We start from the raw sequence: 27,047 nt of genomic DNA, 5'->3' as shown, positions 1-27,047 counted from the left end.
AACACATTTTTGTTAACACTTTGGAGAGAGTGCTTCAGGCACTATCTTTCTGGAGGATCTAAATGTCAGCAGGTGTGGATCTCCCCATTTGGTGAAGCAGTACATTTTTGTTCCCAGAGTAAAGACAGAATGCTTTGGATAGAATTCATATGTCTCCCACTTTACTTCCTTTGCTGTCAGATATTTTCCTTCCCAACTCCCTTAAATTTTTTTAAATATTACACTTTATTGCACAAAACAAATTTCCATAGCACCTCAATAGTGCAATCCTCATGCATGGTACTCTTTACACGATCAGTGATTGACCCAGTTCCATTTATATCCTTAACTACAGTACATCTAATCTTTTCCATTGGACAAAGCCCAAACTTGGTGCTTACATCTAACAATTTAGGTCAACATCATACAGAAAATTACATTCATATGCAATCCTCATGCATGGTGCATCATATCTCATAAGAAGTTGGTTGCTTCATTTCCTACACTATCCCTACCCCCCCCCCCCCCAGGTTACCATTAGATTTTCCATCTCTTCCCTCCTAGAATGATTTTTACTGTTTAGTATTCTAATACTTCTTTCCATTGACTTTTTAGTCCCCCCATCCTTTCCTCACTCTAGTTTGTTTCTGATATCTTCTCCCCATGCTGAGGAACCTCTTGTATAAGTCTTTCTCCCAGTAGTGTAGCTAGGGTGGGGCAACAGGAGCAATTGTCCCTAGTGCAAAGTGTCAGTGAACTGGATTGTACAACTAATCTATCATCCCAATTGCTCCTTAGTGCATCTCTTTAATGCATTGGCAATCAAACCTGAATGCTGCAGTGCTCTGTGTGTGGACTAAACTGAGAAACTGCTTGCTAGATTTGTAGCAAGCAGTTTGCTACAGTTTAAAATGAAAAAAAAAATCTTTCTTTCTTTTTTTAAAGTAAAACCTGAGTTCTGCGGCAGTCCTTGTGGAAATAAACTGTAGCACTGCTTGCTATATTTTAAAAGATAAAAAAAAGATTTGTTTTTACTTTTTTTTTCTAACTATAACATCTGAGGGCTGTAGTACTCTGCATGAGGCATAGACTGTAGCAACTTCTTGCTACATTTGTAGCAAACAATTGCTAGTTTAAAAGAAAAAATATATTTTTATTGTTTTGTTCTTATTATTATAATTATTATTATTATTATTTAAATCAAAACCTGAGGAAGGACGTTTTGGTGCAGGATGCAGAAATGGGACCTGATTGGCTCCTGCATTTCAGGAACACCATGTTCCTGATTGTGGAATTCCTTTGATAAGTTGGAGCAGATGGGATGGGGCATGTATATGTCTGGCCACCTGGTTGGTGTGCCAGTACAAGGAGCAGACTTTTTTATTTTGATTTTTTTGTTTTGCTCTTCAAAGGAACAGCTGGGGAGGTGGAGTGCCACTATGGAGAGAGAATCCAGCTATGCCTCTGATTGCTCCTCTGCCATTTTTATCCTTTTCCAATTTTGAGTGATAATGATTTTAACTTCAGTACTCAGCAGTATGGCAAGGTTCATTTCTCTTTATTTCCTGATGCTGTCCTCTTTCTTTATGCCTCATTTATAGAATTCCAGATTATGCCCTGCTTCCTTTGGAAATATGTTTCTCCAAGTCATCTGTACCTGCTTCTATGCTTCTTGTGCCTACCAGCAGTCCCATAACATTTGTATCATTCCTGCCTCTTCTTCCTGACAACTCCAGCATCTGCTATCTTCCTTTCTGCCTTCCTTTATCAATCTTATGGTGTCATATACCATCTATGCAGTATTCTCAGGCTTAGGTCTCTAACTCTGGGTACTTTCTGTACATATTTCTCACTGTCCAAATTGTCTTCTGCCAGTATCCTGCAATTCCCTTCCATCCTTTGTCTTTTCTCCAGTTCTTTCTCATTCTCTGGTTTTTGCCAATGCCAATTGTTTCCCTTAACACTTCATAGGTCTGTTTGATCCTTTGCTTCCCAAACCTTTTCCATTTCCTCCATGGTGCCATCCTCTCTCTTTTTACCCTCCATTCATGCCTGTTCCTTTTTCCTGTTGCTCCCTTGGTATTGTTTTTCCAGCTGTCCCTGAGTGCTAAGTAGTTACACATGGACCTCTGATATTCTGTATTTATGTATTAATTTCTCATTTGTTTTACATTTTTCCCCCACCATCTTTTTCTCCTCATATCAAGTCTTCCTCTTGAGCTATCCCACTTCTCCTTAAGATTTCTACATTTTTCTTCCTTATCTACACCTCCACCCTTCTGTTCCCCTGAGTTTTCTGCAGTTCCCTCCACCCACATCTTGCATCCCAGTTCTTTCAGTGCTGCTTCAGTCATGTCCTTCATTAAGCTTCTCCATGTGCCCTCCCCCTTAATCTCTTTTGCATAACCTCCTTCTCTTCTGTTTCTATTCAATGAAGGATGTAACTTGTCAGTGAATATGTTGGGGTTTGCAGGAGCCTGCAGATCCCCTTTTCTTATTCATTCTTATTTTTGCCTTGCTCACTCTTTCCCTCTTGCTTTTATTGATCCAGTCTCCTATGTCTCTTTGCCTCTGTTGGAGCCTTTTCCCTCTAGGATCTATCTGTATGTCATGGAGTAGGTGAAGATTACCAGTGGTATCATCATGTTTACTGCAATAATTCTCCCAAGCAATGTATAAGACTCATTCCCACCCCTGCCCCAAGAGAGTATCACTTACATGTTTTCTCAATTTCCTATCTTCCTTTAATTGACTTATGAAACCAAATCACACTGAACCTTTATATCCTTGTCATGAGTGAGAATTGAGTCCTAATATCACCTGACTTTCCACAAACATTGCCTAATTTTGGATTTGTCTATATTCTGTGTGAGATGATGCTGTGAATTCCTTTTATCTGATACTGAAAACTCGTATACCACTTTGAACTAAGTTATGCACTTTTTGATTATTGAAAGTTCTTTGTCTCCTCAGTTCTCCTCTGATTACGGGTCATGTGCTCAGTATGACTATAAGCCAACCAACTAGAATAATATCAGACATTTCATAGTTTACTATAAAGTTAATAACTATATCACTCAATTAGGATAGAGAGTTTTCCTCTTCTTCTAACATGCATGGTAATTCTTCTTTTTCATTCATTCTGCTGTTGCAAAATGTTAATAAGAATCTTTAAAAATTATAAATAACTGAACATGGCAGTACATTTTTCAAGCACAAGAATTCACTTGCTTTATGTTAGTTAACATTAACATGTTGTTGTTATTAACAGAAATTTAGGCAATCATACAGGACAACAAATCCATTCATAAAAATCACTTTCATCACTTCTTCTTCTTTCGGCTTTTCCCAGTTAGGGGTCGCCACAGCAGATCACCTGTCCACTCATGATTGGCAGTGGAGTTTTACAGTGTCGAGTTGCCAGCCCGGCACCCAACCTTCCACAGAAGGCACGCACACACACACACGCACTCACACCTAGGGCCAGTTTAGAGTGTCCAATCCACCTGCAGCATGTCTTTGGGATGTGGGAGGAAACTGGAGCACCCCGAGAAAACCCACGCGACCACAGGGAGGACATGCAGACTCTGCACAGAAGGCACCCCAGCCAAGGATCGAACCGGAGAACCTCTTGCTGTGAGGTGACAATGCTAACCACTGCACCACCGTGGCCGCCCACTGTTAATATTTATACATACTGCCTCTGATTTTATTTTATTTTGTGCACACTTTGTAATTAGTATTTCTAACTTAACAATAGTCTTTGTAATTAGTATTTCTGTTTAAGTTTACAGACTCTGTATACATGTGTACTATTGTTTGTATTCTATACTATCTACTGTATTATATTAATTATAGTTAATGTAAGCTTTGTTACTGTTTGTGGAGCATTTCTCCCCCAACCTCTGCTGAAAATGGGCTGCTGGCCCAGTCAGACATAACCCGGTTAACAAATGTAATAAATAAATAAAATCCTGGCACAGACTGCTGAGTTAGGAACATATTGCTCTCATGGGTTGAGAACCTGTAAGGCTTTCATGGTGTGTGTGTGTGTTAAAGTAAACACCCTGAACTCCAAGTTCTAGTCTACCTTATCCTCTACAGGAAAAAAAATGTTAGATTGTGCCCACAAAGCCATTCATCCAGGCTAGTGATCATTCCATTTTTCTTATTCCTTTTCATGCTGCTGCCCACTTTAAGTTCCCACTTTCAGACTGTTTTGGTCCTTTTCTGCAGTATGGATTTCATTTTCTATTATGAATATATAGATAATACTTACCTCTCCTCAAACTGTGTCGATGGTGAATTGGTAGAGTTTGCCTGTCTGCAGCAAACCTTATCCACATCCCATGGAGTTGTTCTTGGGCCGTGTTTCTTACAGGTGAACACAAACCGACTCAGCAGTGACAAAAATATGATGGCTACCCCAGTAATGAGGATGCTAACTCCTGCTGTTTTGATGTTGGGGAAACACAAGACTCCAACCACTAACATGATCAGTCCTATTATTAGCAGCAGGGCCCTCAGCGACTTCCAGTGATCATGTGGAGGCGTCATGACTGTACCAAATGTGATGTGAAGACTCTATATATCCTCTAACAAATGAAATACCTGTCAATGAATCACAGAGATGAACTGTTACATAAAAAAATGCATTGAAAACTCTAATTTACAGTAGTACTTTAAATTTGTAAATTCTGTGAGTCACATCAGAGACGTAATTGAAAGCACAAAGTATGACAAATGAAAAATGTTTTAACTGTAGCAATCTAGTCTGTCTGTATCTAGCTGTTTATCTATCTGTTATGACACAGTCATTGTACACATAGATACTAAATAACTTGAAATGTACCTTCCTGGACTATATGAAGAAAGACATGATGGCACTTTCGGAATGTGTGTGTGCAGCAGTTATGGACCTAGCTGTGAACAGTATTCTACTACAACTAAGAATTATGTTGCATTATGAACAAAAGATAACTGACTTCAATAATTGGCTTAGATTCTGGTATCATTCAAAGTGAGCACAATATATATTAGCCTGGATGGAAGCGGTAGACAATGATAACTGCTTTGCTAGGTATGACCTACACCTCTCTCCCCAAGTTTTCATATACTGGCTAATACCTTGTGCACCCCTGTAGTGTCTTTTTTAAAACATGTCAGCCTCCAACATAACCAGACTGACTCCAGACAACACAAAGGTATTGCTGTTCATTGCTAGGAGCCTTAACAAAATAAAATGCACACTGTACAAGCCCTACTTGCCCTGGAAAATGTTGATATATGCATTGCTACAGGGACCTGGTAAAAGACCACCAAAAGCACTCTGTCAGTGCAGGGCTTCAATGCTTGTTATTCAACAAAATCTCACCTGCAGTCTTGCTAGACAAGCCAATGATCAAGAACTCCTCCATGACCACCTAGCTAATTACAGGTCCCCCTCTAAGTCCCCCATGGTCCATAACTCCTATGTAACCACTATGGCGTCCCTATCTATTAAGCAAAACAACATTCTCCTAAGCAGTTTTAACTATCCCTCCATAAATGTGGATATTTATGTGTTCTCAAACATGTATGCCAAGAGATTTCTAGATTTCATCAATACAAATCCTCTCAGCCAGTTAGTCAAACAGGAACGATAAAATCCTGGACTTGGTCCTTACCAGTATGGAGCAGTTCTGCTCCCCACCAATTATAACCTAATTTCTGGCCATATTAGACCACAGGTCATTTCCATACACCTTAAGACTAAAGACTGAAGCCTGAAGCATCTGCCAAAGCCTCAGTATTCAAAGAATTTGTTAAGGCTAATCCACTAAAACTGAGTGACCTAGCTAGATTCAAAAGCCCCTTCCACATTGAGAATTACCACTGCTTATGGAGAATCCTTTACTGCCAAATTCTGTGCATATGTAAATAGTTGCAAAGATACACAGTCCCCTTCAGAAACAAATACAACACCAAATTTAAAATACCCCCCCCCCCCCCCCCCGTGGAAGAACCTAGTATAAACATGCTCTATAACAAAAGAAATAAAGCTCACTGTATACAAAAATAAATCTCAGTCTCAAGAAGCCAAAATGCTCTTGTTAAACTAAACTAAACAAGAAACTCCAGATCCTGACTAAATCAATCAAGGCCAGATATGAGGTAAAAAAATAGTCACCCAGGCAAAAGATAACCACAAACACTTCTTTAATATGTTAGAATTCTCAGAAACAAGGCCCAGTGCTGTGCAGAAAGAATAGCAAATGATATCACATACATACAGACCCAGAGGACATAACTAATCTACTAGTAGATAAATTCTTTTCTAACTTTACCCTCCCCTTCAATATTGAAAAATCTTCCCCCTCTCCCCAGGTCTACAAAGAATACATCCTCAAGGCACAATGTAAACCCAAGAATTTTACTTCTCAGGGTGGGGGGGGGGGGCTGGATAACATACTAGTTGCCAACTGATTAGCCTGAAACAAGGCTTCTCAAACCACTGACAGAAGTTATTCAATATCAGCTTCAAAACAAGCTTTGTGCTGGATGAATGGAGGATGTACCCAGCAGGAAATTATAGCCCCATTAGCCTGATCCATCTCATCTGTAAGGCAATAGAAAGGATCATTACGGAACTAATAAATAGGGATATAGGTAACCTACAGGCTCTTGTCTCAACTCACTTTGGATCTGCCAAGGGCAGGTCCTGCCTAACTAATCTGGCTGATTTCTTTGAGAAAGTCACAGAGGCAATGGGAGAAGACAAATCAGTGCACACTACATATCTGGACCATGAAAAGGCATTTAGTACCATCTCATACTCAAGCATCATAGATAAACTCTCCTGGATAAGTGTTAACCCCTAAGTAACATATTGGATAACACCTTGGTTAACAAACAGCACCCATAAAGTAAGGGTGGGGAGCTATCCCACCTCCAAAAGACCTTTCACTAGTGGAATGTTCCAGGGTTCAGTCATTGGGCCACCCCTCCTTGGCATTTATTCATGAGTCCTCAGAAGTCAAACTAATGTTAAGGGTTTGTAGCTGAGCAAGCATGCAGATGACTGCAAACTTGGTGCAATCATAAACTCCCCAGAAGACACCAGGATGCTATAAGAGGGCCTGCCCCAGACAAATAGTTGGTGTCAAAACCATGAACTAAACCAAAATGCCAAGAAATGTACAATTGCATACTTTGGCAAGTATGACTCCCTTTGTAACTATCACATTAACAACACCTCCCTGAAAATTTATTCTGTAGTTAGAGCACTGGGAACCTATGTCAACAATGAACTGTCCTTTGATTACCATGTATCCACTATTGAAACAAAGTCCTTTTTCATTGCATAGTTTATATATAGAAGTAAGTGGTCTAGATACAGGGACATAATTGTTCCACTGTGTGCAGCACTCATTAGACCGATCATTGAGTCTTATGTTCCTTTCAGCATGTATCAGTCTGAATACTTGTCACAAATAAAACAACCACAATGCTTTCTTGCTAAAAAAAAATCAATGGCCTAAATAAGCAGACAAACTCAAAGCCTTGTCTCTCTTCTCAAGATCATAAAAGCTATTGAGAGGCAACCTCTGCCTTGCATATAGATTCTCAACAGACCCTGTCCTATCAAACCTATTACACATTTGCAAGAAAATATCATAAACACCCACTCAAAGACCTCAGTTTTTTTAGCAATATTAACAGATTACGCTGGGGGGATAGAACATACCACTTCTGTGGATCCATCTTCTACTCCATATAAAGAACAAAAACTGCTCTCACTCTATTCAACTACAATTTGGATAAATGGATGGGAAACTTTAAGTTCACCCCCAGTTTAACACCATTAACCTCATGGATAGGGCAAGCATACTTACTCCAATATAAATATATATATATATATATATATATATATATGTATAGATATATGGCCCAACATAGGATATTTGTATTGCAAAATATAAAGCTTTAAATTGCCATGGAAATGCATGGCTAAGCGTCTTAAGATCTTTACAGACAATAGCCTAGTAAGCGCCTAAGAACCTATGAACCATAGTAAATAAAAAAGCTTGCATTTAGGTGTTATGATGAGCTTGGTAGGAATGTAAGGACAAACATAGACTGTGGAAAAAAAAACAGAAGTGTCTGATAATGAACTAAATACATATTTTGGACTGGTTCCTCCTGACATTAGATGGTCTTACAAGATTCAGCTGGTAGATTTAGAAAATCCATAGGATGAGTAAAAGATGAAAGCCAGAAGGAATGTGTAACAAGAACTTCATTGTTTGTACTACAGTTGTTCTAAAATATCTCTTAAGAAAACTAACCAAAATTAATGTTTTTTTTAAAAGGAGTCCAACGTTAAATTTTATCAGGACTATTCAAAAAAATTATGAAAAAAGAGCTTACCGTTACCAAGAAGTGACAGCAGTGATTAAAACTAAAAGCTTTAACTCAAGTAGTTAATCTGCCCAGTCTGAGTGATGGAAATGTGAAAAAGCAGTAAATGATATCTGCAAGGTTGGAAGACATTCAGCATATAAACACTCTAGTTATAAGATCTAGTACAACATACCCCACAGTGAGCTGGCAAGAGAATGTAAGGAAACAGCATTATTTTTGGGTTAGAGAATATTCTACAAATTTAGAAAAAACAAGTTTGTAACCTCACCACCAAAAGTAAGAAATAAGGACAAATGAGTATATATGAAAACAGACAGTTGTAATTTAGTAGTAAGGCTAAAGGATGCAATCTTTGGGAATGTTGTTCTTACCAAAGAATGAGTGATGGTCAGACTACAGACAGAGAAAGCGGAGGTCGAAGGAGAAGCATGGAACTATGAAGTACACATGCATGGAATGCTGGGCAATGTTTAATCACATAAAATAATGAAACTAGTATAATGGAATGAGGGAGACAAATGGCATGTAGAGTGATTTTACAAATACTGGAGATGAAAATGAAACAGACTGAAACATTGGTAGAGAAATAATTTATATAGTCTAAATCATGATGAAGAGACATTTTAAGAAGTTTCTTTTTAAGTAACATTTTATTGCATAATATGAACCATGTACAACAGTATATTCTCTGAAGAAGTCCTTTATTACTGAAGAGAACAAAAGAGCTCATCTTGATGTGTTGTTGGATAGTAAATATTTTTTAAAAATGTCTTAAACATTTTGGTGCTTCATTTTACTCTCCTGAGGAAATTTCCACTGGTGCAGGTTAGTTATGTTTGAGAGAATTATATACAGATGCTACTATAAGAATTTTGTTAATGTAAGATTAACAAACAAAAATGCTGCCTCCCACCTCTGTTCCTCTTACTAACTGTAGTTTTTCCAAAGGGCATTATGTGTGCAGCTAAACAGGAATGAGGACATTTTAGCATGTCTGGATCCCAGCCTCCAGCTGACAATGCACTACCTCTTCCTTTTCCACTCACACATATTGCAAATCCATCCAGTTAACCCAAGAGTCACCAGAAAAGCAGACCTAAGACCATAAGGCCCACAAAAAAAATTCTTTAGTCATAGTGTCAACATACTTAGGCATATACACTCCTCACTCATCAGACTGGATAATAACAAGGTGATTGTAAGCTGTTTGCTCAGTTCCAGGATCCACTACATCACAAATGCCCTAAGACCCTACAATTATTACCTTCAACAATAATTACATCTAGATACCAAGACTAGATAACTGGCTTTAGCAACTGACTAAGTTGGTGTCATTGTAAGGGGATCCAGTATGAGTAGGCCTGTGATGGGATGATATATAATACTCCCTGTTTCACCATGAATGACTTGCACTCTCATACCAAGGCTTCACCATACTGGCTAAAGCTTTTACTACCTTGTATTACCTTTTTTACATAGAAACATTCAACATGACTCTCCAACATAGCAAACGCAAACTCAAATTCAGATATGACAAAGGCACTACTTAAAGTTAGGAGTCTAAATAAAAGAAGCCTGAACATAAGCCTTCATGCAAACAGCACTCCTTCTATGCCAGGGTTTAGCACCTATCATACATTTAGGCCCTTGGGTAATTGTAGAGACATATTTCAAATCATCCTCTGACCTCCCCTGCCCTGGTCGTGCCTTCAGTTGCTGGCTCCGTGCGTGGCTTGTGGTCTACACCTGCAATACCCCAGGCATCTCACCTGTGCTGCATAGCACTCTGGTTCCCTACCAGCAAGAACTATCTCAGACATTGTGCGGTTCATTTGGAAAACTGTCCTGCCTCCCCACAAGAATCGAAACCATCTAACGTGTCATGTGGTCTATACCTGCAATACCCCAGGCATCCCACCTGTGCTGCATAGCACCATGGTTCCCTACCAGCAAGAACTATCTCAGACATCGTGCTGTGCATTTGGAAAACTGTCCTGCCTCCCCACAAGAATCTAAACCATCTAACGTGTCTTGTGGTCTATACCTGCAATACCCCAGGCATCCCACCTGTGCTGCATAGCACCCTGGTTCCCTACCAGCAAGAACTATCTCAGACATCGTGCGGTGCATTTGGAAAACTGTCCTGCCTCCCCACAAGAATCTAAACCATCTAACGTGTCTTGTGGTCTATACCTGCAATACCCCAGGCATCCCACCTGTGCTGCATAGCACCCTGGTTCCCTACCAGCAAGAACTATCTCAGACATCGTGCGGTGCATTTGGAAAACTGTCCTGCCTCCCCACAAGAATCTTAACCATCTAACGTGTGTATGTACCAAACTGCATAGTCTTTTGTGCCACTGGTTGATGTTTTTGACCCAGCGTGCGCTAGCCAGCAGCCCAACACCGACCCAGTCACCTGTTGCTCCATAGACTCCATCCTTTCTCCCCTGTGCTGTCCCAAACATCTGCAAATTACCCACTTTAGTCTGCAGATGACAGCATCCACCCACTAACTAGCTTATATCTCATTCTTACTTAGCTCTGAACTTTCTGACTAATCCTCCAGCTGCCTATCCTACCTCCGTACCCTTATGAATTCTATGTCTGCATTCCACTCTTAGACTCAGTGCCCTACTCCTATCTTCTGTGGCTACTTACCTTGTGTTTCTACTCCTGCCCTCACTGATTGTTTTTCATAGCTCACTCATCTCTTGGTCTTCCTTTCTTAGCTCTTCCAGCTCCATTCGCCCTACGGGCTCACTCCGCTCCCCTACCCTGCCCCCTATTCCCACCCGCAACCACTACCTCTAGCTTTATAGCCCATTGACCACACCCTACTTAGCTCTTGTCCCACCTCTCACCCCTCCTAGCTCCTCCCCTAACAACTCATACCACACCTCACCCTCCTAGCCACTCCCCAATCAACTCATACCACAACCCTTTTACATCTACACCATACACTCCACTCTTTTCAAGCCCTCCTCCCAACTAAAACCCTAAATTACAACTATGCTAGCAAAATCATCCTCACTTATAACCCATCTACTACTACTGCTTGTTCTATCCTATCTAACCTACCTTACCATACCCTTCAATACTATCCATTCACCCCACTTTCACACTACTAGTTCAATCCCTGAACAAAACCAACACTCTTCAACATTCATCAGCCCCCATCTTTACTTCAATAACCCCTCCCTTCTCTTCCCATTCAGACTCTTCCCCATCCACAATCACACCACCCTAACCCTAACTAGCACCAAATATACAACCCACAATCTATACACAAAACTATCCCATGACCTTTATTTCCAACTTCACCATTTAATCAACACCCTTCTTTCCGGTGACATTCACCCCAACCCAGGTCCCTCTCCCATCAACTCCTCATATACACTCCGCTCCCCTGTAAAAACCCTCTCCTTCTCAGCATTAAACACTCAAAGTATATGCAACAAAATCCCCAACCTTCATGCCTGGCTTCTCCATAACCATCCCGACATACTCTCTATCTCTGAAACATGGCTAAAACCCTCCATAAACGATTCTGAAATAGCTCCCCCCAACTACAATATCATCAGGAAAGACATAACCCATAAAAAAGGAGGTGGATTTGCTCTAGTCTATTCCTCCTCCCTTTCAGTTACATCATACTCTAAGCCTATTCCCCAATTTGCCAACGCTGAACTACTTTTAGCCTTACTTCACCTAAACAAGCATAAAACCATATGCATAGCCTCCCTCTACATCCCTCCTGGTGACAACATACCTATTCTCGACGACATACTCTCTTGGCTATCCTCCAATATTATAAACGAGACTTATATCCTAGGTGATGTTAACATTAACTGGCCCTCTGTCCAATCCCCCACAAAATCCCTAAATATAAACCTTTATAACTTCCAACAGCTCATCAACTCCATAACCAGACCATCAAAAGACCTTTCCTCTGGGAGCACTATTGACTGGATCCTAGTATCACACCCTCATCTTATTACCAGCAGTGGCACCCTCCCAGACTCCTTCAGCGACCACTTTCCTACTTTCGCTCGTCGTCACTCTCCCTCACTGCAACTACCACAAACCACCATCTCTTTGCATTCCTTAAAGAACTTCAACCCCAACTCCTTCTCTGACTTACTTAAAAAATTCAACTGGAATCCTCTAAAAACTCTTCCCTTAGACGAAGCTGTCAATTATTTTAATACAACATTTCTTAACCTACTAGACAACTTGGCCCCTTTGAGAACTAAGAGAATTAAGAGCAAAACCATCCCCTGGCTAACTAAAAATACCTTAGCTGTCATGCGCCTCCGTGATAAAGCCTTAAAGAACCACTATAAAAGCAGAACCCTTGACACCCTGAATGAATACAAAACACTCTGTAACAGAGTAAAAAAACGCATTACTTCCAACCGCAAATCCTACTACATTACCCTCCAAAATGATCACAAAACCAACCCTAAAAAATTCTGGGATACCATCTCCACCCTCTTCAACCCTGGGAAAAAGGAAAACCCTCAACCAGAACATAATGCTTCCGAAAATGACCTAGCCTCCCAATTTAACAGCTTTTTCATCGACTCCATAAGCAAATTAACATCATCTTTCAAAAATAATTCTACTCATCCAACTTCACTTCCCACAATCCCCCCTCCTCAGATACTTCCACCTCCCACCTATCTCTCTTCTCTCTCAAACCCATCCCCATGTCAACTATTAAAAAACTCCTCCTAAAATTAAAACCATGCTCTAATGCCCCTGATAATCTCCCTTCCTTTTTCTTAAAAACAGCTGCTGATGCCATTGCCTTCCCCATCTGTATTCTTATAAACCGGTCTATTCAAGAAGGCTATGTACCCCAAATCTGGAAGAAAGCATATATTATTCCCCTCCACAAAGGTGGAAACAATAATAACATCTCCAACTTTAGACCTATTGCCATCCTATCCCCCATCTCTAAACTACTTGAGAAATGTATTCATATTCAATTTCTACCCCACCTCATCAACAATCACCTACTTACTCCCACACAGCATGGATTCAGACCTGGTCACAGCACTACTACTGCTCTACTCTCCTTCCTTGAAACCATAAATAAAGCACGCGACTCTAACTGTATCGTTTCTACACTCCTCTTGGATCTTTCTAAGGCTTTCGATACTATCTCTCACTCTCTCCTTCTGACTAAACTCTCTAATCTACAACTCTCACCCAATTCTATTAACTGGTTTACTAGCTACCTTTCCAATAGGCAACAAGCCGTCAAATGGAAGAAATCCACTTCCTCATTTCTTAACACTGCCACTGGTGTTCCCCAAGGTTCTATATTAGGTCCCTTACTGTTTAACATTTTCATCAATGACTTCCATCACACTGTTCCTAATGCTAAAATCATCCAATATGCAGACGATTCAACAATTATCTGTGCTGCTAACTCCATTCCCACCCTGATACAGCTAACACAAGATGCCTTCTCTACCACCGAACAATGGATGCTAGATAATCATCTAGCTCTTAATCCATCAAAAACTAAACTCATGATATTCACCCCATCCAAAACCTTAACTATCAACATAAATTAATTCTCCATAATCAGTCACAACAATACTACCCTTGAAATTGTTCCCAGTGCTAAACTATTAGGCGTTCCTATTGATAATCAGCTTAAATTTGACACCCATATACAAAGTAACATAAAAAAAACTCACCAGAAACTTGGTATGTTCTATCGCCATATTCGCTTCCTCACCCCATCCACTAGATTCCTCCTTGCTTCCACATATCTCATCCCTTCCCTCCTTTATGGTGCCCCACTCTTTACCAATCTACAATCCTCTACCAAAACAAAACTCTCCTCTTGCTATAATAAAATTGCCAAATTCATCACTGGCCACAGATCCTCCTCTCATCACTGCATTGCTCTTCACAAGCTAAATTGGCTAGAACTTCCCAATTACCTCATCTACACTCAACTAACTCATGCCCACAAGCTCATATTCAAACCCTCCCTCTGCCCTTCTCTTGCCTCAGCCTTCACTATTCACATACCCAGCCGATCCCTAAGAACCAACACTCAGAACTTAATCAAACTCCACAAACCAACCCGTCCAGCAGGCAAACTCCTACTCTCTTTTTCCCTAGCCCGTCTCTGGAACTCCCTCCCACCTCATATTCATAGCATCTGCAGTCTCCCCTCCTTTAAAACTCTCGTTCACTCACACTTACAAACACTGTGGGAATGCTCATGTTCCCATCCTGCTTAACTTTCCCAGCCACTATCTTATCCCTTAGCCAATAACCAGATCACCTCTACAGGAACTCGCATACAGTAAATAAACACTTACATTTAATTCTGTGTACACACCTTCACACTATTGTCTTAATCTAAATATCTATCTTAGTGATTATAGTGACTTAAAAAAAAAAAAATTTGTTTTGTATACTGATGTGAATTGTTACATATTGTTATGCTTTACCTTCTATTTCTGCTTTGATTTACTTTGGCTTAAATGTACTCTCCTTGCATTTACTATGTTTTTATATATTGTATTTCACTATGTTTTTTATTGTATCCTTGGAGCTTTTCTCCCCAGGACTCCATTGAAAACAGGCTCATTCGGCCCAATGGACCATCCTGGCAACCAAACTTCAAATAAATAAATAAATAAAAAAATATCTGTGGAAAGTATCTGCATTTGCCAGAAATATCATCACCTCACATCGAATTACCCAAAAAATCTAACTTGGAGCTCCTGAAGATACAAATCACCATTAACAAGTTCAACTATTGTTTCCTTACTAGTTATAAATCTCGATCAGGATCCCCCAAAGGTCATAGAAATTGCATTGAGACCATTGAAGGGTAACATTTCAAACCAAATACCTTTTTGTTAGTGAAATTCAAATACCCAAGCACACAATCCAAAACTGTAATCCTGCATGTTTGCTATACCTTACAAGTTCACTGGAGCAATTTGTAAACTACCCTCTCTAGGTTTTAATATTATTGAACTGGTCCATACTAGCCAAGTTCCTACCCATACCCCACCCCATCTCCTCATTTCTGGTTAAATCTAACCACAAATTAGTCATCTTCTTTGTCAGGCCCAGTGGGACTACCCCCCACCAAATAAGATAGTTTTGAGAAACTTTTCCAGGGCAAACCTACTTCATCTTATAGAAGACCTATGCAAAATTCCTAGCAATCCCCTGCAAATGGACCCAGCTCAGAAGACTGCCACATTCACCTCTGACTTCTACCAACACCTAAACAGCTGCATAGAAAAGTCACTACCTGTCCATGTAAGAAACGTAAAAATACTATTTGTAAATGAAAAGCAAAGTTTGAGCTTAGATTTGCTACAGATACCATAGGAAGCAACAAATCATTCTTTAATTAGGTCAGGAAATTAAGAAATAATGTCCAACGATGCACAGAGATCATCTGTAATAATATCACATCTTCCAGTCCCAAATATATAGCCCAATTTAATGTTAACTTTACCCCACCTACCCATATTGTTGCCCCCAGTATTCCTGAAAATTTAGTTTTACCCTGAAGTCATTAGTCGCAAGACTTAGACTCCTTGAAAAAAGGCTGAGAATTATATTTCCAAGAGACCAGATAATATATCAGTCTATAATCTCATCAGTGTCATGCATGCATTATCTGAGACTTTAATTACACTTTTTAACCAAAGGCACAGAATTTGTGCCTGATGCCAGGATAACAGCTAGTGTGATTTATCTAAACAAATGTTGCTAATCTACCAGCCTGGATAACTATAAGTCCATCAGCCTCACCAACCTCATATGTAAAGCTATGTAATGTATCATAGTACAACTCATTATTACTGACTTAGGCAACTTAAGCGATCTAGACCTCAGTTAGTTTAGTTTTATAAAGGGCAGATCTTGTTTCCTGAACCTAGTAAGCTTCTTTGAAAAGATTACACAGGCTGTGGGAAGTGGTCACTTAGTGCACATGGCTTATCTTAATCTGGCCAAGTTTTTCACATTATCCCCATACTAGTATTAGTAAAACATTAGACATGGTTAATGTAAATCCTTATGTGATCTGCTGGATTGAAAACTGATTATCCAGCAGATTGCAGGGGGGGGGTGAAAGTTGCTGGTACCCTCCTGAATGCAAAGTTGTAACTAGTGGGGGTACCACAGGGATCACTGATGGGCCCTCTCCTGTTTAAGATTTATTTTGCAGATATCCAATCCAATATTCCAGAGGTGTTATTGACCAAGTATGCTGAAAAATGCAATCTGTACTACATGCTTACATTTTCTCATACATCATCCTGTTTTCCCATGACTTAATCCATGTAGCAACTTTTTCTTCTTCACACAAACAATATTATGGAACTTGTAACAAAAGAACAGCAGACTATATTCTGTAAACATATAGCTACTGTACTCATACATTTCAGAATAAAACCTTTTTTTCTGATCTGAAATGCAGAAATCTGTTTTAACAGTTGTAATATCTGAAGTAATTACTTTGTAGAAAATCCATTCTGCCACTTATATTTCAGTACTTTTCCCTGTTAACAGTTTTATTTTGTCATTATCCTTCTCAGTATAATATAATCTAAGTTTCTGCTTTTACTTATAATGCTGGTAATTTGTTTATTTGCTATGCTCTTGTTTTCTAAACTACCACTCAGACTCTAGTAATTTTTTCACCAACCACAAGTATAACATCAGGGTCCAAGGAGATTGACCTGATTAGCTTATGTGACATCATCATTTTCTAATTTTTCTGAACTTCATATCAGTCCAATCAGAACACACATACACACTTCAAAAATCAAACTTTCATCAACAGAGGGGTTTCAAGATACAGGGAGGGTGTCAGGTGGAAGAGACTCTAAGAATAAACAAATTAAAATTTATCACTGTTTTGTTCTGGGCAGAGGGATGTTCTTTGAATTGTAGTTTGTTTAGTAGAGGTGAGACTTCCAGTTACAAAATCACTGACCGAACTGAAATTGTTCTCCAGAAAAATTTACTTGAACTTAATGTTATAAGACAGGTTAGTGGACAATATTTTATCTAAAATATGTGTTACTGCTTGTCATCTCCATGCTTGCTACTTTTCAAGTTTTCTTTGAGAACAGAATGGAACTGCTACTACTGAGGGTGAGTGTATTTCAATCTAACAATCAAATAAGCAGAACCTTGTCTGACCTTAGATGAATGAAAAATTAAAATTTATCAAATTAAATAAGGGGAGGGGTGGAAGAGCTATTTTGACAGCATGTTTAAAGTGTAAATGTTATGCTGTCAGGTGCTGATAGAGATGAAAAGTCTAATTTATATGATTAGACTTATATAAATTATATAAAGTTTAAAACCATTCAAATATGGTGATTATGTGAATTGATTTGCTTACTGAAGGTTCTAGTGATTTAAATGTTTATTCCTTCAAGGAAGTCTGTCAGCCTAGAACAACAGTACTCCTCAAAGTTCTAGATTTCATGAGGACTGTGAAACTCCCTCATTCATCCTGATTGTGGTAGTAGCAGGTTATAAACTGAACCTATATCAATGTATATGGATACCAAGTTAAACATTTGGGTTCTTATATTCCTGTCTCATATTAAATATTCTTGTCATTATTTATTATTGAATTTTATAATATGGAGTATATTTTAGCAGTTGTTGATATTATCTCTGTTTGCACCACCATCTCACAAAATGAAAGGATTGAGTTGGATGAGCCTAGTCCTTACAGTTGGCATAAATGTTGGCTCAAAACAGATTTCCATGCATATATGCTGTTAGAAACTGTATTAGGTAACAACTTTTTCTTATTTAATGAAAAGTATTAAAAACAGATTTGAGGAAATGAAATGACGGCTAGTGTGGCTCCAGTTTTAGACAATTTGGTGCTGGTCCAGTGGGAATTTAAGGTTCTGTTTAAATTAGATTTGTACAGAAATGTAAAATTTCATAAAATGCACATTGATACTTTATTTTCTGTTTGTGCTTCCAGTAATAATGAATTTGAGCTCTGCTGTACTTAGTTAAATACAAATATCACCTTTTTGAAAATTGCAGGGAGCAGATTTATTATTAGTTATTGAGGTCATATGGTACAAAAAGGCCCAATTATTTGAATCAAGTGTGTTCAGGAAACCAGTATTTTGGGCAATTGCCTAAAGTACTTGGGTATGTTAAAAGTAAAGTTATAAAGGGCTAATATATCAGAGTGTCCATGTCAACTACCAGTGATGTTCATCTTTGAAGAAGTTCAAACACTGAACACAAATTATGAGACAGGGTATACAAGGGAGACTGTGAAATGCATTTTTCAACAAGTTTAAAAAAAAAACACATGCATAAAATGTCTTCCTGTTTTAGTAAGTGGTTGCCATGGAAGAGACAGGGCCTGTACAACAGTTAATGACAACAATGTCAATAAGAAATTTAACAAGACCTTTATTTTAATACATTCTGTTGATTTAGATCCATAAAAAGAGTCAAAGAAAAGAGGAAAATAGCTATGGGTAGTCATGAAAAGTGTAGAAAGCTGGGTTATTCCCCAGATTTATGTGTAGTAGGCACTCAAACTTAAAATATATACCGGAGAAGAATAATTGTATAGCATGTAATAATAGTCACAAATGCAATGTTACCTACAAGTGTAAACAATTTGTGTATCATGGATACATTAAAGTGGGTACATTTTTAAACTTAGCCCACCGTAACAATGTTTGTGCTGCATTAAAACATTCCAGGTGCAATTCTTCTGATGTATATATATCTTGGTGCATGTCTTTAGAGATTTTATGTAGGGAAAACAGTGACTGAATTCTCAGAAATAATATATTAACAGCTATGTGTTATACACATTCAAAGTTGTAACAATGCTTTGTTTAACCATAGTAACTTTAGAATAGTTTGTGTGTGTTGTACCTTTAAAAAGCATTTCAAGGGCACCATGTGCAAATAAATAGCAAGCACATGCTAGCATCAGTGCTATTAGAGTGCAGCCAGAGGGTGAGCATGTGTGAGTGTAATAGCTAGTTTGTTTATAAGTTTATCTAAGTTAAAGTTATTAAGCCTCAATCCTGATGTGTTTGTGCATAATAAAGCTGCTTGAACAGAACCCACATAAGTTTGCCTGTTTTAGCCTGACCAGACAAACGACATGGTGTCAGAACAGGGATTCCAGAGACTGTTTTTCACAACCAAGAGTTGCAGCATTAACAATGAAGATAAACTAAGAGAAACAAGCACAAAACATGGCCAGAAACAAAACAATGGTAATGAAAATGTGCACAAACTATTTATTTTTTAAAAAAAAATGAAACAGAGCATTACAAGGGCACAGAACACATTATTAAGCAAGCGAGAGGCACAAAAAGTTTATTAATTAAACAGAGTGTTTAAAATTAAATATTTGATAAAACGATTATCAGAAAAGTACATAAGGGGTTTGGCATTACCTTGGGATTGCAAAACAAACATGTTTAAAGTAAAATGACCATGTTTAGAGTAAAATGAACACACATATAATGGGCATGAGAAAAGATTAAATAAGAAAAATGAATATAACAAAGGGCAAAAAGGGCACATTAAGCATAAATAAAGCAAGGCGACTGCATGTTCTTTTGGCAAAGTACTGTGTTTTGGCATAACTACTACTTTGTGTTGTATTCAGGGCATAACTAGAGTTATTTGAAGTATCTCAGAGTGCGTAAAATGCTTACAGTGTGTGCTTATAACTGTGCATCTATTCCAAAGAGTTTGTGTGCAAAGTGCAATTATTTCATAAAGTGCAGTCAAAATATAGCCATTTCAAAAATGTCTTGTGCTGGGTGTGTATATTCACACAGTGCTGCCATTACAGAGTGTTTCTTGCACTGTACAAAGTTATTTAGCAAAGTACAGCCATTTTCGGAAAGTTTCAGTGTGGTGTGTACTGTTTATTCACAAAGCACAATTACTTCAAAATGTTTTTACTCTGAGATTATTCTGCCCAGTTTATTCACACAGTGCAGTTATTTTGAAATGTTTCTTACACTGATAAGAGGTGATTTCTTACACCACAGTGATTTCAAGAGTATTCTTGTGCCTGGGAGTCTTATTTTGCAAAGTTCATTTATTCAGAGGCTTGTTGGCATAGTTACAAGTACTGACATAAATTTCAGGCAAATCTATATGTGTGTATGTTCGTGCATACTTGCAAAAGCCTTCACTGGTATATGTTTATATGTTCATAGGTTCATAGGTAGGTACTAGGCTATCTGCCTGAGGGCATTTTTAAGCCTAGCCAGAGTGTGTCGGCTTTCGCCGTTCCATTGATTAATTAACTGAGCCTCTGTCAAGCAGAGCCAATGAAGTGATCCCAGGGGTGTATATTCTGTTATCCATCCACTCGTCACGGCTTCTCTTGAAGAGTGTTAGTGAGGGGCTCTGGCTAATGTAGTTAGGAATTTTGTTTCAAAGCATGGGGAGTCTCTGTGACAGGAGTCTATCCCTCCAGCATGTTCTATTTATTGTTGTGGCGAGGTTTAGCTCACTAGAGCATGTGGCTCGCAGTGACTTGGATTTCTTTAGGTGGAGCATGTCCATCAATTCTGAGTTGGACATGGCTTTGTAAGTCAGGCAGAGATCACCTCTGAGTAAGTTATATGCCACTGAGTACAGCTGGAGTTTTTTCAGTTGGGCAGCATAGGACATATGTTTGAGGCCAGTAATCCTCTTGGTGAGGTGCTTTTGCGGTCTTTCCAGCTGTTGGAAGTGTCTTGTGAGGTACATCCCAAATGGGGCATTGTACTCTATGATGGGTCTGATGAGTGATGAGTAGAGGGGCACTATAACCTCTTTATTTCTAGATGCGAACCCCTTAGTAATTAGATGGGTCACATAGAAGGATTTCCTAACTACTTTGGCAATATGATTGCCAAAGGAGAGATTACTATCTACCTGGGTCCCCAGATTTCTTATTACCTCTTCTGTATTAAGGGGGCTGCCGCCTATGTGGTAATTTGTGGGTGTTTTGTTTTTCCCCAATGGGATGACTATGCATTTTTTGGCATTTAGCTTGAGGCCATGACTTTGACACCAGGTGTCTGTCTCAGTAAGGCCTTTTTGAAGGATGTCCGTGTCAGCCGGAGAGTCAATTATGGCTCCCAGTTTGCAGTCATTGGCGAACTTGGTTAGCCATAGTCCTCCTGTGCTTGCCTGTACTTCTGTGAAATATATGCCGAACAGTAGGGGTCCCAGAACCGAGCCTTGCGGGACACCACTTGTGACTGGTTTAGAGTCTGACCTGGAACCCTCTATTCTTACCGTGTGAGTTCTGTCTGTAAGCCAGTTGGCAACCCATCTTGTGAAGTAGGGGTTTATGTTCAGGCTGGTGAGTTTTTCTATAATACCCGAGTGAGGGATGGTGTCGAATGCCTTGGCAAGATCAAGGTAGGCTGTGTGAACCACCTTTCCGTCATCTATGGCCTTGGTGACTGTCTCGAAGAAGTCAACCAGGTTTAGTAGGCATGATCTGCCCTTAACAAAGCCAAACTGGGTCGGGTCAAGTGTTTGGAGATTCCCAATGTCTTTGTTAATGAGTTCCATGATGATGCGCTCCATAGCCTTGCAGACCAGGCTAGTCAGGCTTAGTTACCAGGGTCAGTTGTAGCCCCTCCTTTGTGGAGCAGAATAACCATTGCTGTGTGCCATTCTATGGGCATGTAGCCTGTGGAGAGGCTGAGGATGAACAGCGTGTTTAGTTGGGGGGTTAGTTCATTCTGTAGTTCATGCAAGACGCAGCCTGGGACACCATCTGACCCCATTGATGCTGTGTTTTTGGCTTTTGAAAGGGCTGTTTTCACCTGTGCTTCTGTGATTTCCAGGACACTACACTTTTCCAGTATTGTTGTGGGCCCTTTTGAAGGTGAGAGGGAGGTGAAGTTTGCACTAAATCTATCTGCCAGGATGTTGGCAATATCAGTAGGTTCAGTATATTTTGTGCTATTTTGCACTAGCTCAGAGCATATCTGCGAGTTGCCACTTAGATTCTTGACATAGCTAAAGAAGGCTTTTTGGTTATCTTTTGAATCCTTGGCTATTTTTCTTTCGAAGTTAGCCTTGGATGATTTTATGAGGGACCTTAGTTTCTTACTGATACTGATCAGGGATGTATTTTCTTCTTGGGATTTGCTTTTTTTCTGACCTAGTTTCCTCCTTCTGTTGTATAACCTGTTTATGGCAGGAGTCCACCAGACTGGTTTCCTTCTCTTAGGGGAGTGAGTTTTGGTCTTGCTAGGGATGGCACGATCCATGCATCCTTGTAGGTGCTCATAGAGTGCAATTGTAAAGGATTCTGCATCTTGGGCAGTGTTATCCTTTAGCGTGGGGGTTGTGAACCTTACCACCTCTGCCTTAAGTAAGGTGAAGTTTGCTTTAGAAAAGTTTTTCACTGTGATTTCCTTGGTTGGGGGTTGTGTTGGGGTGTGGACATCCAGGGTGATCAGTTTATGGTCTGATCTAACAAGTGATGGGTTGACCTCCAGTACGGAACACCTGTCGCCCATGTTGGTGATGACCAGGTCCAATATGTTGTGGCCTCTGGTAGGAGAGTTTACCAGCTGATCCAGGGCATTTGAGTTGATAAATTCCAGGAAGCGCTGAGCCTGGGAGTTTGTACTCAAGTAGTTTTCCCAGTTAATGGTAGGGTAATTAAAATCACCCAATATCAGGGTGTTCGGTAAGACCTTCATGTTTTCCAGTGTTTCCAGAAAGGCGGAGTGGTGGTCCTGGGTCATGGAGGGTGATCTGTAGCAGGCCACAATTTGCATTGCAGATTTGCCTGATGTTAGTTGCACATGGATGATCTCAGAGGTATCATGCTGCGCCACTAACCTGGAGGTGTGAGTATCCTTGATGAATATGGATACACCCCCTCCTTTTGTGTTTCGGTCCATGTTCTGTGGCCAAAATGTGTGGTATGAGTTGTAGCCTAGCAGTGCTGGAGTGCTCTCTGGAGCCTTGAACCAGGTTTCAGTTACTGCACAGATGTCGATGTTCTCCATACTTAGGAGTGCTTTGAGTGTATGCATTTTGAGATTTAAACTCCTGGCGTTGAGTAGCATAACCCTCATTTTTTTACTTGTGCTGTTTATGGTGGTGGGTTTGAATTCTGAGCCTTGCCTAAAAAAAGCACTATGGGGGCAGCAAGAGCCTTGGCCAGTATTAGAAAGCCAAGGGGTGACAGGTGCAAGCCATCTCTTGTGAAGCAATGCGACTTGTCGAGCATGTTATCCCAGGCTGACAGACACTGGATCCCCTTTGAATGACACCAGAAGCTTAGCCAGTTGTTGAAATTGATCATTTTTTCTTTATACTGAGGTATCATTTTTGGTGAGGGCAGGATGCTACTCAGGGTCAGGGTCATACCCACCCGGGCTACATGATCAGAGAGCTCTTCCATGTCTCTTTTCATGTAGTCCAGGGTGGTACATTTCAGGTCATTCACACCAACATGAACAATGACAGAGTCATATTTGTGCTTGTTCTGGAGTGACCTGAGTGCTTGTGTTATGCGGCGGATTCTGGCTCCTGATAGGCAGCTAACAGTAACCTTCTCCTTGTCCAGCCTAGTGGGTGGGGCTTCAGTGTGCCTGACTATTGAGCTGCCTATTACTAGTGTGTTAGGTATGTTATTTCACCTTAAGGGCTAAGATTGTGTGCAACATTGATTTTGTGTTTTATGTGTTGTCTGGTTTGTGACGGGAGGTGCAGGTTTTGTGGGTGTCTGCTTTGGAGCTCTCTGATGCTTTTGCAGGTTTTTATTTAGAGCCTCCGAGTATGATTTTGTGTATTTATGTGTATTTTTTTGCCAGTGCTGGTTTAGTAGGTCTATGTGAAGCTGGAGGTGTGGTGCAAGTGTTAACCTTCTCCTCATGACTGTCTGTTCCAGTCTTGGGTGGAGAGACCTTAGCCTCCAGTTTGGCTGTATAATTGCATCTCTCGCATATGTTAGTATTTTGTTGTAGGAGGAGAGGGCTATCTAACATTGCCTCAGGATACCCAGATTCACCAGCTGGACTGTAGAGTACACCTGAATTTGCCCTTTGGTTATGCCTGAATCGTAGGGTGAGCTGCTTAGTCACTTGGTTGGTGAGGGGTGGATAAAGAGCCTTGCCCTGCTGAGCAGTCAAGTGTCAGGGTATATTAGTGCTTGCTATTAGGTCTGAGCAAGTGCTGGACTGTAGGATGCTTTTTGAGTGCTTAGGTTGAGAGTTTGACTAGTTTCATTGAAAAACTGAAGAGGAGACTTAGTGGAGCCGGGAATAATTTAACCCTAGCTAACCAGTGTTGCCCGGTGCACAAACCGTGCAAATGCAGTTTTTAAACTACTAACTTCTGGGCTGGAACCACTCCTCCAGGGACAGATGGCTGCTCAAAGTTCCCCTCTCTCTCACAGGTGAACAGAGAAACTTCCCTCTATCCAAGTAAGGTATGGGCAACTCAGAAACTTGTAACACAGCCCTGAATTCAGCACTAGCCTGAAAACTGGACTACACTAGCTTAGAAAGGCGGGAAACAAGAACAATTTTTTTTTAAAAGATAAGGCAAAAACAGTAAAAAGTACACTTAAAACAGCTTTAAATGACAAGTGATCAGAAAAGGCTATCGCACTATAGTGTGTAGCCTACAACAGTTAAACAATTTATTTAAACAAAAAACAACTTTTTAAAAGTGCAGGCAGTCAAATAAGTACAATATGTGAAAAAAAACCAAGCTTTTAAATCACAATAAGTGTTGGAAAAATCAGCGTTTAGGCGGAAAACAGTTAAGTACAGCAAGAAATTACAGAAAACTGATAATCACTCCAAAGTCTCTCTTTTAAGCTAGAAGGCTTGTATCAGTTTAAGGCTTTCTAGTGCTTTCCAGTAGGTTAGTTACAGGAAAGATGGGAAACAAGCGCAGATGTGGTCTTTTAAACCAGAAAGTTGAAAGAGATGGACAATTTCCCGAATGATCAATAAACTACAATTCCTGGGCCAAAAAACACTCCTCTTGTGGTAGACATGCTACCTAGTACTTACCACTCCCACTGATAAGCTAGAAGGCTGCACTCCAACACAAAGGCTTGGGGTCTCAGAAGCTTACAAACAGTCCTGTATACAGCAAATCTATACCTGGACTAGACTAGTTACGGGAAAGGTGGGGATCAAGCGCAAACACGGGCTTTAAAACCAGAAAGTTGAGAGAGATAGAAAAAAACTGCCCAAACGGCCAATAAACTACAATTTCTTGGCCATAATCACTCCTCTTGTGGTAGATAGGCTAACTAGTCCTTACCACTCCCACTGATAAGCTAGAAGGCTTCCCTCCAACACAGGCAGACCAAAGCCACTTGTATTTGATCATAATATTGCAGAGAATTGGAGAATATTTTAGAAGAGTACAATGTTAATATGGCAGAGGCATTTTGCAGACCAGGGCCACTTGTATTTGATCAAAATATTGCAGAGAATTGGAGAATATTTTAGAAGAGTACGATATTTTTTACAAGCAGCTTATTTTGACAAAGATGCATGCACCAGGGCATTCATTTTGCTAAACTTAGCTGGGTCAGAGGCTATTGAAAAAGACAGTTCATTTGAATATACACCAGCAGTACATGAAGGAGAAGGGGCAAATTGTCATATTGCTGTACAGGCTGAATCAAGGGAAGACCCTGAGTATTTGAAATGCAAATTCAAGGAAATGTGTAACCCCCCAGACAAACATTACATTAGAGAGGCATTTGTTTTACACAACAGATCAAAAGCAAGGAGAAACTTTTGCAGCTTATATTACTGACTTGAGAACAAAGCTAAAAAGTGCAGGTTTGGTGACTTAAAAGATGAAGTACAAACTGCACAAGCACTTTCACAAACAGCTTCATCAGGTGCTTAAAATAGCATAAAAAGACCCCCTCCTTTTATATACCTATTTACAAATCACATGACTTTACTCATTAGTGAAGAAATTCAAACCGAAGGCTCGGTAGTGCTTTCATGTTATTTGTCAAGGAACTGCTACAGCTTACTATTCTGTATAGTTTGAAAACCTGTGCAGTCATTACTGGGTCTCAATGACAGTTTGAGAATGAATCTGCTTTCCTTTACTAAAGAGGTTCATCATATAAGCACATATCCCAGTTCCAGCTTCAATGATACTATTTTCTAAGAGTATGCTGATTTTTTCGATGACAAGTTAGGCAAACTTCCAGTTGTGTATTCTATGAAGTTAGACCCAGAGTTCAGTCCAGTGGTCAGACCAGCAAGAAAGGTTCTGATAGCTATGCAGAATAAATTCAAAGCTCAGTTGGATAAAATAGTGCAGCAAGGTGTAATTTGTCCTGTTATAGAACCAACTGAATGGGTGTCGTCCATGGTAGCAGCCCACAAAAAAGGCTCAGATAAAATCAGAATATGTATTGACCCAAGAGATTTGAACAAAGTATTAAAGAGACTGCATCATCTTATGCATACAGTCAAGGAGGTCACAGCCCTAATATCAAATGCCACTTTTTTTTCTGTCTTGGATGCAAAAAGTTCATTTTGGAAAGTGATGCTTGATCACAAATCTTCACTACTGACTACTTTAAGTACTCCATTTGGAAGATATAGATTCCTCAGGATGCC

The 27,047-nt window shown here is 39.7% G+C and overlaps 1 protein-coding gene across 2 annotated transcripts in view; it reads right to left on the bottom strand.

Annotated features, from left to right (window-relative positions):
- Positions 1-27,047, bottom strand: part of LOC122808800 — a 348,382-nt gene that overhangs the window by 306,718 nt on the left and 14,617 nt on the right. For both annotated transcript variants that reach the window (XM_044079849.1, XM_044079850.1), the window contains one exon: positions 4,259-4,590. In XM_044079849.1, the coding sequence (XP_043935784.1) occupies positions 4,259-4,536 (278 nt within the window). In that variant the 5' untranslated portion in view covers positions 4,537-4,590. The remainder of the gene's footprint in view (positions 1-4,258; positions 4,591-27,047) is intronic.

Source organism: Protopterus annectens, chromosome 8.part0 (genome assembly GCF_019279795.1).
Source record: "Protopterus annectens isolate FY-2018-M chromosome 8.part0, PAN1.0, whole genome shotgun sequence".
In the NCBI taxonomy this organism is placed as follows: Eukaryota; Metazoa; Chordata; order Ceratodontiformes; family Protopteridae; genus Protopterus; species Protopterus annectens.
Note: the sequence above shows the minus strand (reverse complement) of the source record. Positions and strands in the feature narration are given on the sequence as shown.